This window comes from Morone saxatilis, unplaced genomic scaffold (assembly GCF_004916995.1).
Source record: "Morone saxatilis isolate NCDOM2014 unplaced genomic scaffold, NCSU_SB_2.0 Contig20, whole genome shotgun sequence".
Classification (NCBI taxonomy): domain Eukaryota; kingdom Metazoa; phylum Chordata; class Actinopteri; family Moronidae; genus Morone; species Morone saxatilis.
In genome coordinates this window covers 15792879-15807012 of record NW_023339763.1, presented here as the reverse complement: position 1 = coordinate 15807012, position 14134 = coordinate 15792879, and the positions used below count along the sequence as shown (strand labels likewise).

The 14134-nt window shown below is 38.2% G+C and overlaps 2 protein-coding genes across 3 annotated transcripts in view; one reads left to right on the top strand and one right to left on the bottom strand.

The window, feature by feature from the left end:
• snx19a (sorting nexin 19a) overlaps positions 1–14134 on the top strand; it is a 92873-nt gene that overhangs the window by 67055 nt on the left and 11684 nt on the right. Inside the window, exons 4-5 of one of the 2 annotated variants that reach the window (XM_035666108.1) lie at positions 11709–11817; positions 12304–12361. The gene's annotated coding sequence lies outside the window, so the exon portion shown is untranslated. The other variant, XM_035666110.1, reaches the window with a different exon arrangement.
• Positions 3085–13841, bottom strand: LOC118331293 (beta,beta-carotene 9',10'-oxygenase-like). Its single transcript, XM_035666111.1, has 12 exons — positions 13701–13841; positions 9979–10183; positions 9687–9898; positions 8643–8758; positions 8448–8550; positions 8127–8255; positions 7875–8035; positions 7624–7791; positions 7272–7409; positions 6136–6318; positions 4951–5061; positions 3085–3663 (listed from the first exon to the last, which is right to left on the bottom strand). Exons 1-12 carry the CDS (start codon positions 13726–13728, stop codon positions 3547–3549), a joined length of 1671 nt encoding a protein of 556 aa, XP_035522004.1. The 5' UTR covers positions 13729–13841; the 3' UTR covers positions 3085–3546.

Here is a 14134-nt window from a genome sequence, read left to right as displayed (position 1 = left end):
AGTAGATTTTTGACTTTAAATAATGTGCAGCTTTTTGTGTGTCTCAGCTCTTTTCTGATTAAGTGAAATGTGTGTGTGTGCAGGGCAGGTGAACAGTTTTGAATAATATATAATTACACTGGATTGATAAATCACTTTGGTTGATGGCCACATTGTGTATTTACTGTATTTTTTCTTTTAGTTTGTCAGTTTTTGGTTTAGTACAGACTGAGCTAACTCTATACTGACGACACAACTCAAGACCTGCTGTAGTGGATACCTACCATGACTCTAATAGTTAAAGCTGGCCTTTATTTCTTTTATATTAACAATGGATCAACGGACTGTGTAATGCGAAAGCTTGCTTGCAGTGGAGTCTGACTTCAAACATTTCATGAGTTTACACAGAAGGCAGCAGCTTTCAGGGCTATTCATATCACAAACGAGAAACAAGCTAAAAATAAACGTTGTGCTTCTTATGCCACCGCTGATCACAAGCTACTATCCTGCAAGGAAATCACAATTCCTGACCTGAGTCAATGCTGACTGCTTCAATAGAGATTACAAAACCGCTGCCCGCTCTCTGTAGCACAGTCAATCTGTGCTAAATAAGAAAATTAAACCAACGTTGAGTGGTCGATATGAAAATGATTGTTTATACATTCCTTGCTGCCTGGTACATGTTTATACTGTAGGTGACCAAACTAAGTTCAGCAGCAACACAAAGGATAATAACAGGGATTTGTTTGCTTCCAGACTTGCTACGGGGAAAGTATCTGTCAGCACTTCACTTTGCAGAATAAATCAAAAGACGCAGCTGGTGGATTCCTGTTCAGTGAAATCACATCAAATCTCTGATTTATCACCGTAATTATTTTTGATAGGTTTATTTTATCTTGCTCTGCCACATTCCTTCGGCTGCTTATACAAAGTATATTACACAAATGTATTGATTGTGCTTCCCTGTAGAGAATAATGCTCAGAGGTCAGTGATGAGTAGTTAATGAGGAAGTCTTTGAAAGTTTCAGACAGTGAAAACAAGTGTATGGTTGCATATCGTTCTTAAAATCCTTTTTGATTTTAAGAAATCACAATTGTTCTAACAAAATGTACCAGCTGCAGTCCTAGTTGTAACCATCAATAATGAATGTTCTGTACTCTCTGAAACTTTAAAAACTTAAATTGACTGAAAAAAACTGTTAGATTTAGAGGTTTCCTTTTAAGAGTTTGGGTCCTGTTGCTTTAATCGGCTGTCAGGAACCACCGGGAGAGTTTTTTTTTCTTTTCCCTTTTGTTCACTCCGCTATGGAAATGCGCATCTGTTCATCGTGGCCACACACGCAGCCTAAAAAAGTGAATTGGCAAGCTGCATTTAGTCCTCTGCTTTAATCCATTGTTTTGAGTCTGATCTATTCCAAATGTAATTTTTTGTTTTGTTTTTTGAACCAAGGTGTGATAGTAGTCTTGTCTCCTGTTCCAGTTCACTCTTGAACATCACAAATCTATTTTTTTTTTTTTTTTGTCTCTGTCCAGTTGAGGCGCTCTGTCTCAAGTGTCCTATAAATGCAGTTGTTAAGGTCACAGACTTGGATATAACCCCTCTGTGGTTCAAAGCCAGGCTCCTCCAGTGTTTGTTGTACGTTTTTGAAGTGGCAGGGTAGGCTGGCGGTTACAGACCATCCAATTGTCAGAAGGTCACAGGTTTGATCCCTCTTATAGTCTGTGTGCCCATGTTGAGCCTGCCTCCCTTACAGACGTTGCTCCTGCCTCACCCCTTTGTTGAAACAGTTGTATGAGCCAGAGAGTGGATCCGTTAAGATTCACAATCATGCAGCTGAAAGCAGAAAGGGCTGCTGTTTACGACTGTTACGGTACAGACGGCAACGCAGTCACTGAAGGGAGAAGTTGCATTGTTGCTGATCACAAACACCAAAGTCTTTCTGTTGTCCCAACACACACAAACAACGCAAAGCTCCATGTGACAGGTTTTTCTCTCTGTACTATGTTTTTTTTTTTCTCCTTGACATTTTTATTAACAAAATCCTTGTCAGGTAGTGAGTTTAGGTCCTGACTGCAGATTCAGACTGATGGTGCCTGAAATGGCATCAGGTGCTGACCTCTAGTGGATGATGTGTGAATTTGTTGCAGCAGACAGAAAAACCTCAGTCGCAGCCATTTAGCACGTTTTTATTGGTTTGGCGTTTCAGGGTTTAAAAATAAAATAAGTTCAGCACTGGATTGTAGAGCATAAAGTATCAAAAAGTTACATTGTAATGTATTTGTTATTATACAGTGAATCAAATTATTTCATACCATCAAAGGATATCCTCCACCCAGTAAAGGGGTTTCCCAAATTTTGACCTCTAGGAACACGATTGATAATAGATTATACCTTGTGTTTGATAGTGTCTTTCAAATTTATATAATTAAAATGTATATGAGAGACCATACCATATTTAAGCAACAGTTGTAACTGTGTATTATTGTCATTGTGTATTATGTTCATTTAAAACCCTCAAATAAACCATTCAAATAATAATACATGTATTTAATTTATAATTCACAATACAAACACAAATTTGACTACTAGGCTGTGATGATGTTAATAATGGAAAGTGTTTTTCACTGAGCATTGAAATATTAAAATTTTTGTAAGACAAAGACTTAAAAATAGTGTGAAATTTTGTATGTTTTTTTCTGTGCATTTATTTTGGGGAAAAAAAACAATTGGAATTAAATAACTGAGAATAATATATATATCATTATAATTCAGCAACAAATAAAGAGAAGGAAATGAGAAGAAAGTTAAGCAAATATAAAAAGTATACATTTTAGGGTAAAAAATAACAGGAAATGTGATTTCTAACTAAAAAACTCCAATCAAGAACTGTCTGGAGCGTTATCCATTCAATGTCGTTCTCTGTGTAATGTGTTGATGCAATATAAATGATAAAACTACGAATAAAATCCAGTCCGAATATAAAACAGCTGTTTTTATATATGAAAATATTGCTGCACATTATCTTGGCAGAGATTGTGTGTGTGTGTGTGTGTGTGTGTATGTGTGTGTGTGTAGGATGCACAAACAATCCACAACTCTGTAAACACACTTGACCGTTCACAGAGGTAAACATTTTATTGTGTATAAAAGTCATTCAGCCTGTAAAAAATACAAAAAAATACAAAATCATTTTTGTTGAGAAAATGTTCATTTGGCACTTGGTAGTTGGAATGTCTTATACTGCGTACACAGTATAACAAATCATGAGTGCTCTCCTGAGAACAGTATGTATGTTTCAGGTTGATACAAAAAGAATATAATTAATAATAATATGAGTATCTTTGGGTTTATTATTGGTGTCTTAATGCCACTACTGTTGGATGTTACTAAAAAACAGAGATCAGTTTAAAAAGTACCTCATTAGTACTCAGTCCGTAGCAGAACACTGCATCCATTTTCATCTTCTAGTGCATCAGTAACTCAGTACAATCAGGAATATAGTGGTTATAATCATCAACACTGTGTTATAGTCAATATCAGAAAAAATTTCAATGCAACAAATAGTTTTATGCAGAGGCACTGAAGGTACCATGGAAGCCATAAGCCATGTTAACGGGAACGTTGGCTCTTCCCAGCTCTTCAAATGTCTTTGCGTCCAAAACCAGGAGGAATGTTGCTTTATCCTGGAGAGAAAAGTTGTGTGAAATTACTATCGAAAACCACCAAGAGCTTATTATCAGAATAACGCCATTGATAGTACATGTATAACTCTTCTCCAACACGCAGCTTCCTGTGTGTTTCACAGTTACATATTTCTTTTAAAGAGCAGCTCTGATCGCCTTAAAGGACCAAAACATCTTTTGAAAAGTGCATGTGTGCGGAAGGCCACAGAGAATTACTTTTATCCGGGTTAAATAAATGAATAATTCACAAAATCAATTGAGGAAATTTAATTTGCCACTTTAGAAATATTTTGCATTAGCACTGCACACTCTCAAAGTCCACTTCCACAGTACTGATTGACAGACTATATCAAACTGCTCCTGGTCACGACACAGTTTAATTTTAGCTTTAATTATCCCTCAACATTTGATGTGCTTTATGTCTGCATTTCATTTGCCTTCTTGTCTTTTATTGTGCTCTCCTGAAAGGTGCTGTATAAATAATCTTACTCACTACTTGATGTGCTTTACAGAAACAGCGTAGTTAAGAGAGGAGAGGAGGATAATAATACGCTGCGGCACAACTTGGATTTAAGCTGCCAGACATTCTGTCAGGAGGGGGCACAACAACAACACCTCAAGACGGTTCGCGCTTGTCTGCCCTTAAAATAGAAATAATAGGATTTAACTTTCAATTAAAAGTTTGTAATATGTAGAACTAACTCATTTGCTGTTATCTTCCTGTTCAAATCCTTCAGTTCAGTTTATACACAGACCCAAAGTAGCATTTTCTTCCTGCTCCAATTTCCAACAAAAATCCCACTGACAGAAATCTTTGTAATTATTTTGTAATATGTAACTGTAATCCTCTCTCTCTCTCTCTGCAGACTTAATACCCCATATGGTTCATATTAATGCCACTACTAACATACAGGCTTCTGTGCTTTAGAAAGTTTTGTTTTTTCTGTGTGTAATTCAAAACTTTAAACTATCAAAGTTAATTTGGTTTTAAATTCATCTATGAATATTTATGACTCTGCTCCCTCATGAATATTTACGATGGATTATGTGTCCAGTGCTGTGCTCAGATAGACTTACAGACCTCCTGTCTGGTGATAACTAAAACCAAAGAAACCGTGTGTTGTTCTAAAGTCAGAGAAATAAACTATGAAGTGAAAAATTATAACACTGATGACTACTAACTACTTTTAATACTAAACCTTTACTAAATTATTACTAAACCAAAAAATATCTTAGTTCTCTTCCTGTAGGTTTTCCAACATTTCCTGTCCATCTTTAATCTCTTACCTGTGAGGGGGTGAGAACCACAGAGAGGATGACACCATCGTCCTCCTCCACGGCATCAGGGGACGGCACAAACACAGGCTCTGATGGGAAGAAACCCTTCTGGTACCAGACCTGAGGTCACACACACACACACATATTCAGTAATAGAAGCTTAGTGTTTCAGTAGAGAGTGTGTGGTTGCTATGGACTGTTGCCCAGCAACATTTTGTCACAGCAGGAGAAATACAGATAAACTTAATAACAGTAACAACAGCTCAGTGTCCAGTAACAGTGACAATAAACCAGCACGCACAATAGCAGGGCTTCCCCTAAGTGGAATGCAGCAATAATTAATATACCTGTGAGTCTCCTGATATGACATGTCAATATTTCTGCTGTGAAGGCTGAGGGCGAAGGGGTGGTTTAAACCAAGGGTACTCATGTAATAATGTAGTAATGACCACTGAGTACTCATGGGTCGGCGCATCAACATGTTGACACACTTTGTAAGTGGTGCGATCCTATCGCAAAATGGTCTCTAGTTGTACTCATTACTCCCTAGGGGCATGACACTGGAGCTTATCTTAGCTTAAAGACAGGAAAGAGACAAACAGATAGTTTGGCTCTGTCTTGACTCTCAGCCAAGAAATAGTCTGGCACATAACACATGATAATAATGTGTTCATTATTGAGCTTTAAAGGCACTGGTTGTTGGATTTTGTTACCTTCTGACATAGCCAACCTAGCTGTTTCCAGTCTTTATGCTAAGCTAGGATAAAGGCTCCTGGCTCTATGTTTATATTTAACAGACAGATATGAGAGTGGTATCCATCCTCTTGTCTATCTCCATGAAAACTGAAAAGCAAATTTCCCAAAATATCCCTGTAACATGTTTATGTTATATATTGTTTTATTTGTTTGTTATTTCTGCCTTTTTGTATTTTTCTATTCTTTTGTATTATAGTATTGTCTATCTGTGGAGCACTTTGAATTGCACTAAACTGTATAAAATATATGCTATATAAATAAAGTTTGATTGATTGATTGAATGATAAATGTAGACTGACTAGATGTGGTCAAAACCATTGACACATTTCTGCTATGTTGCACATAGTTGGGTTGTATTTTAGAACGGGGGAAGTTGTGTTATTTAGACAATAAACTTGTTTAATTACACGAATTAAAAAACAAACAACACACACACACCTTGAGCGTCTTGTTGTTCAGGTCCATCTTGAGCAGTGAGTCTCCCACCAGGTGTCTGAAGCCACAGCCGTAGAAACAACGGTATGGTTGTGTGTTATATCTCTTGTAGTTGATCTGAGGGAACTCCAGGCCACCATACTCTTGGAGGTCATCTCCATGGAGATTCTCGTGTTGGCAAAACACCTGTTGACAAAGAGAGGATCAACTGTCTATTGTCACTTATAGTCAATAGAGTTTTTACTACGGACATGCAGTGAAATCAGTCGTGTCCATGAGCTCACTGGCCATCAGCTTCAGTTTGTGACGCTCATATGAAAAAGAAGACTTTTGGTTTATTTGTTGCTTTTGCCTTCAGTAAATCTAACCACCTGACAGTTTCTGTGTTGAGTTCTCTTGGTGTCATGAGCTGGATCTTGTGAATTTTAATTATTTAAATTTGTTATAACACACAAAAGTTGATAGATGGAAATGATGACTGGAGTTGTACCTCTGGGACTGTGTATTCGCAATTACTGTAACACATTTTAAATATTATTTTCAGTATTATTAACACTCAGTCATTGTAGAAGCAATTTAGAAAAATAGGAGAAAATTAATTGTGATATTCTTTTAATTAAAATAAATTACCTAAATCACATTCTTTATTATTATATTTTTATATTCAACAATCCCATGATGGTGACATATTTAGTGTAACTTTGTAGTAGATGTATCTTTCCCATTCTACAACCAATTTCAGTGTCTGGAATGATTCATTTCTACTGGTGGAAAGTAACTGTATATTTAACCTGCAGAGGGAAATATATCACTCACTACATTGTAACAACTAGTAACTAGTTACTATGGGGATTACAACATACATTTAACTACCCAGTAGTTTAGAAGTAATTCAAAAAGGAAAATGCTGCTAACACATTAATGCATATGTAATAATACTTCAATAATCAATGTATTTTTCAATAACACTACGGTCATTTTACTTAAGTAGATTTTTTTTTACATCAAGGTATTGTAACCATTCTGTGTAAGTAAAGAAGCTGAATACTTCCACCACTATTAGTCTCTTGGAGTGTGACGTGTTTTGTACTGCACAATATTACTTACTTAAGAGACTATAATATACAATTCAATTTCACCTTATCGCTGCTGATTTTGACACACGTTGCCGTACTGGAGGGCCGAGTGTTCAGGTTCTGGCCTGTGGGGGTTTCACTCGTCACATGGAGGGGCAGAACAAAGCGCCGAGGGAAAGCTCTGCACATGGCGTTGTACACCTGGGAAGGACACGGTCAGGAACAATGCAGGATTTGCACATTTTAGGGATTCTTTTCTTACAGTAGGTTTGAAAACATGTGATGTATAAAACAGCAGTACACTTGAAAACTGAAGCACAATGCAAAAGAAATATGGATTGCTCTGATGATATCTAACAGTATCCGAGGGTGGATTTTTATGTGTGTGTGTGTGTGTGCATATTTAGATGCTGACCTCATCTAATGCGTCTCCTGACTTGCGTAAGTTCTGGATGAGGTAGTTGTTGATGGCTTGGCCGTCGTCTGCGCAGCACATGTCAAGCATCAAGAGTCCATCCTCCTCAAAGGCGTTGATCTGATGGAAGGTGGAGATTGCTTTGGTGTGGTACTTCACAGAACTGACCTGTGGTACAGAAAACACGATTAGATGATCCAGCATCTAAAGCAGGATGTTTTTTTATTTTCCACCAGTAGTGTTCATCTCACCTCGCCTGTACGCTTGTCAACAAGATGGAAGACAGTTTCCTGCTTGGGATCCCAGTAGATGCCCTCGCTCAAAGCCTTTCCCCTCAGCTTGCATGTGACTATCTTCAGCAGGTCCATCTTAATTGGCTGCTCAATGAACACCACGTAGTTCTCAGACATAGCTGGAAGCAGGAGAACGGTATTACTGGGCTTTGTACAGTAGCTGAGGGCAGCAGTGTGAAAGATGGATATCACTAATGAATGCTGGCTTACCAAAGCTGTGGTAGTAGGAGGGATGGGACTTGTTCGCAGGCACAATAGAACAGAGTATTTTGGCTCCTTGCAGGGTGTCTGTGGCGTCTGTCTTCTCAGGAGGTACTCTGATGATGTTGTACAGGGCGCCTGCAATAATAATGTACCTTGTAATAGCTTTTACACACATTTCCTCTGACATCTCTTAGGTTAAAGATGAGATGTGAGCCAGCGATGACAGATATTCAGTGAACACTATTTCGTTTTTATTATAGAGGAAACTGTTGAGCGCTGTTGATTTCTGTAAATCTTAATATGGGTCTTGTGGGTGATGGGGCTGACCTTTGCTTCCATAGGAGTTTCCCATGTTGTAGGTCGTACCGTCGGGGTCATAGTGTGGGTGGGCAGTGGCTCCATTTACAGCAATGAACTTGCTCCAATCTACCTACAAAACATAGCAGAGAATGAGAAAGATCAGTGTGTGACACTGCTGTGAAAATATGTGTATATGTTGCATATAAACTGGTATGTGTGTACCTTTTCCAATGTTTCTAGGTTCTCTGGGTTCACTTTGTGTATAAAGTTTGTCTCCGTGCTGACATAGTAGTCACCTTTGTATTTCACAAAGCTCACACTCGCATTGTCCGTGGGCTCTGTAACAGAGAGAAAAACACAGAGGCCTTTTAAATAGATGAAAGCGTTCCTCCTTTAACAGCCATCTTGGTAAACCATTCTGCCACACAATTTGCTGCTTTTGGTTACTGAAAAGTATATTAGGAATGTGAAACATTTAGGAAATGCCTTGTTCCCCACTGTAGCATGTGTTATGTAATCTTGGTGTATAAAAAGAAAAAAAGAAATTTAAAGGGCTCCACTTCTGGCCTCACCACAGACCAAAGCAGAGTTTGTACAAACAATGATACTGAACAAATTGTTCTTTTCTTTCACGTAATCTCACTTCTGGCTCTCCTGCCACTTCTCAAATGACCAAGTTCTCAAAAATCTGTGCTTTTATTCATTTATACCTCAGAGACTGAAATTCAGTGAAGCAACATTGTTGAGCAATGAATCAACAAACCAACTGTAACTGATTGCCATGAGCCCTCTCCTTTGTCACACATTATCCATGTATACTCTATGCCAGAGGTTTTCAAACTTTTTCTGGTCAAGGACCCCTAACCTGACACAAATTAGGTCACTGACCCCTTTTTATATTAGATTATGTCCCAGCGTCCTTGATCAAATAAATGGTAAATGGTCACTGGACCTGTACTTGTATTGCGCCTTTCTAGTCTTCCGACCACTCAAAGTGCTTTCATGGTTCAGTATCTTGTGGGGGTTCGAACCAACAACCTTCCAATAAGTGGATGACCCGCTCTGCCTCTGAGCCACAGAAAGTGTATGAAACCTATCACCAAAGTCATACAGTCTATCAATGTGTTACTTATGGATGGACTTATAGTGAAAATTACCCTTTTTTATGACGACCCCCTAGAACCCTCTCAAGGACCCCTGGGAATCCCAAGACCCCACTTTGAAGACCACTGCTTTATTCCACCACTTCTTGTGTATTCTCCTCACCTATCATCTCAAAGCGAGACAGGAAGCGCTGGAAGAAGTTTTTACAGGGGTCCGGCATGGCGATGGTACCAAATTCTGATATCACGATGCGGTTCCGTTCACTGTTCTTCTTGTAGGCATCGCTGTGCAGGAACCGACTCATGTATGTCACCTGGCCTTTGTCGATTTTGAACTGGTGCAGCATAGCCATCCCATCAAACCAGTGGTTGTAGCTGGGATGAAATACAGACGGAAAAGGCTTAATCACAGATTACGTTTTTTTATGTGTGTGTTGAGGTGTTTCCAAACTCACTGTGTGTTTCCAAACTCAAACTTCCCCGGGCCGTTGCGAAGGAGGTTGCCATTGATCCAGGAAGGAATGGTGCCTTGTACTTCGGTAGAGATTGGCTCAGGGGTCTCTTCTACAGAGCGGACCAGAGGTGCAATTGTCTCCAGTCCCTTCAGCACTGACGTTATGCATTCCTTCGCATTGCCATTATCAACAGGCTTTGTATCATCTGTAGGAGACACACACATTTACAGTATCATACCTAAACCAGATGGACATTAGGGACATGGCCATCTATGCTGCTGCTGTGTTCAATTCAAACTGTTTTGCTGCTTTTTGGCTGCTGAGCCAGGGTAATATCTGGAGAAACTAATTTAATTTTCCTTATCTTAAGTCAAACTATTAGGCAACAATGTCCAATGAAAAATAGACTCAATATATGGCATACTTTGATAAGAGCCCTATTTTTGTGTGGAAGGACAACATAGGATGTATTTGACTGCACTGTTTGCATTTGCAATTTTTAGCCAACATATGTATTTATATTTCAACAAGCAGGATTCATCAGTTTGATGTCGACTTGTTTATCTCTAAGCTGAGAGCCGTATGAGCAGCCTCTTCTTAAACCTCTGCTGTCAGAGTGAATATAAATACGTCTGGATATATGAATATAGTCAAATATTTAAATAAAAAATATTTGGTGTAACTGTGCCAAAATGTACAAAAGAGGTGCTCAAATGCAACATTCAACTTGCTCTTTTTTTTAAATACATTTCAAGCTATTTATAGGTATAAAACTTTAGTTGTAAACAATTTCATGGTCTTTCAATCTGTTCACTTGCTGCTAATAAATACTTTACTTACAAATGTAACATTAACTTGAAATAAAGGCTATTTGGAATAAAACCCTCATAAATTCAGTGGAATACTGAAAATGGTGGCTGTTGTGTACACAAATGTAATGTTTGCTCAACAAACAAGCTGTGATACCTTCCTGAACTTCAACCTGACAGATTTTTATTTCTTATTTCAAAGTTTGTAGGATGTCGTGTAGTGAAAAGTCTGTACATTAACACGTACAGTTACACAGATTGAAACAGACTGTGAACTTGAACTGGCACCTGTTTATTTTGGTCCATGTGTTTACAGAGAGGCAGCTGTAAACATGCAGCTATGTTTGGTCCCTCAGTGGGAGGAAGAACAGCTGGATCACAGAAACGTTGTGTTGTTTGGTTTCACTACAGTGTTTGTCTGACAAACCTCAACCCATATTAACACAGAACTCAACTGAACTCCTCATGGCAGATTCCAGCGTTAACAAAAACATGTGACTGAAATTACTGTTAACAGTCAGCTCCACTGTTGCCATGGGCTGAAGCCCTATTTACCCAAGCACTAGAGCCGGGGAGTGGCTTGTTCTTAACAGTAATAATCTTTGAGTGTAAAATGAATGTAAACTATTTATTTATTAGGGAATATATGTGATGCCTTAATTTACATATGTACAGTAATATATTTTGGAGATCCAGTAATGGATGGAATACTCGTCTGTTAAATACAGACGAGTATTTAAAAAAAAAGGACTTATCAGTCTTATTCAAACCCCTTCAAATAAGGTGGTACATGAGTTGTTGTCATTGCTACAGCCCTTTTTTAGTCTTGTTAATTATAGATATCAGATTGAATTTGAATTAATACTATTGTTTTTCTGCTATCCCTTCTTTGTGTTGCATATCCACATTCTGGGGAGAAAGAATGAGTGAGCTCTGAGCCAGCCATCGTATTTCTGAGACCAACAGCAATCAACAACCCTCCTTCAGAGAGGCGCGTTTCCAAAGTCTTTTGGAAGATCAGGATGGGAAAGTATGGATTTTTTCCCATAGGTTCTGAGCCATTTGTTTTTGAGTGCTCATTTCCAAATTGGTGTCAGAATCAGTACTGTGCATGTGAGAAAACTGTTTGACCGTTTTGTCTGGTTACAACACTTTTTTATATAATCTTGGCTTAAAAATGCTTTTGGCTAACATGTTAGCAATATATACCGTGCAGACACAATAGTACCCTATTTTTTTGGAGTCACTTAACAAATGTAAGTCCATTATTAGCTCAGTGTATAAACATATTTCTTCAAGCTTTGGTTGCAGATCAATTTGCTGTGTTTACAGGTATTTAGCTGAGATTAATCACACAGATTATGATAACGTGTAAAAAGTATTACTTTTTTCAGATCGAAATTGAAAGGAAATTCAGCAAATGTTACTTTTTGATATCACAGTGCATTAAAATAGCCTGAGCAAAACACAAGGCTAATTGTTGTCTCTTTTCATGTATTTTGGTGGATGGGTAAAGACTCACAACATGGAGAAGACAGAGGGGAAGCTGGAGGGATTCTACATTACACGACCTGGTAAAAAATAATGATAATTTGTGTGAGGAAACAACTTGACAAATATTTTGTTATAGACAGTTTGTCAAATTGTGTTTTTGGAAAAAAATTGGAAATGTATTAATTGTGTAATACATTATTTTTCTGTTTAAAATCATTTGATATGTGTGTAGTATTTTATAAATGTTATACATTCTGGTATCATTTTGGTAAGGGGCTCTGACATTTTTTACCTTAATGTTTACACTCTTCTACTTACAGACAACAAATAATTGTTTGTCATTAACTTTATGCTTTAATTGGCTAATATATATAACATTTAACAGTACATGAAGGTGGCCGTGGAGGTTTCAAAACAAGTCCTTGTTTTCCTTTAATTTAATTATTTATTTCTGGACTTTTTTTGTGGGTACGGAAAGAAGCCTGATTTAGAGGCTTGTGGTCAATATAATCCGATCAAAACAATGTATTACAGGAAACAGGGTTTATGCATACAACTGAGCATGGTTTTTAAAATATAAAATACATATCATTAAGCTATCCCAGCTAAAGTGAACTTAAGACCTGACCAGCCTGACCATACATGATAGTAACCACCCATGTCCAGCTGTGACTAGTTAAACCAATTAATCCTGACCAGCTAAAATGTCCAAAACCCCTCTGAACCAACAAATCAGCCCAGCCTGAGGGAGAGATACGTGGTTCTCACAGGACAGCCACACCACAAACATATGATGATCTTATTAAATATGATTCCTGCTGTAGATTCAACAGTAGCCTATATGGATTAGTAAGAATTAACTCAGCCTTCCACATCTACAGCAGTAATGCAACACTGAAACCTTTAGTAAAACACTGACAGGGGTTAACTTCTCTGCACAATATAAGGCTACCTTTGATACAGTAAACATAGTCTTCCGGGACCGGCAGCTCACATACTGTACTTGGTCTTGGCTGTAGCTCAACAGTACTTCCTCCTGCGATTACAGCCTATTATCAATACTACATTATCTTAATAAGAACGCAATAACTGTCCCTATTTAAATGATATGTCGCCTGAGAGAAACAGAAACCTGATACTGCAGGAGTGAAGCTGGCAGAACAGTTTGTACTGAATGACATTCAGTCTGGATCAGAGCTGATCATCGCCCTACCAACTCCACCAGAACACATAACATAACAGCCCCTGCTTTATAAATATGTAAACATGCAAAATTCAGTTTTAAAGATAACGATGTGCTTTTCAAGTGCATATGGGTCTCCAAACGCGCGTGTGGCTGCGTGCGGAGACTGCGCAGTGAGACTATCAGCAGGTGAATAACCGGTACAGTGAAACATCCTCAAAATGGAGGCGACTTACCTGAACTGTCGAGCTTCACAGGAGACATGTCAGTAGCTGATGGATGGATAACTCCAGGCTGTCTGCCTCTGAGTCCTGCTGGACCTTAAACTGCTCTCCAGCCTGCAGCGGCGCGATTACATAACCCGTTTACGTAATACAGTAAGAGAGAGAGAGAGAGAGAGAGAGAATACACAGAAGCAAACTAGTTGTTTACTTTTTTCTGGGTTGTGTAATAAACGAGGCACTAAATCTTTATCCACGACACACACTTACATTGTGGTAACTCCCAGAGGTGGAGGAAGCACTCAGATATGTAAAAGTGCTCGGTTACATGTAAAAGTCCTGTATTCAAACTCTTATGTAAAACTGGACTAAAGTATTATCACCAAAATATACCTAAACTAAAACTACCAAAAGTAAAAGTACTCATTATACAGAATGGCCAATTTCAG

Bases quoted from the DNA above. Each gene is read 5' to 3' on its own strand.
- LOC118331293 (XM_035666111.1), bottom strand. From the start codon at position 13,728: ATGTCTCCTGTGAAGCTCGACAGTTCAG. The intron at 8,256-8,447 runs GTCAGCCCCATC...TTATTATTGCAG, and splicing joins AAACTCCTATGGAAGCAAAG to GCGCCCTGTACAACATCATC. The intron at 3,664-4,950 runs GTAAGAGATTAA...TTTTCTCTCCAG, and splicing joins TGGTTCTCACCCCCTCACAG to GATAAAGCAACATTCCTCCT.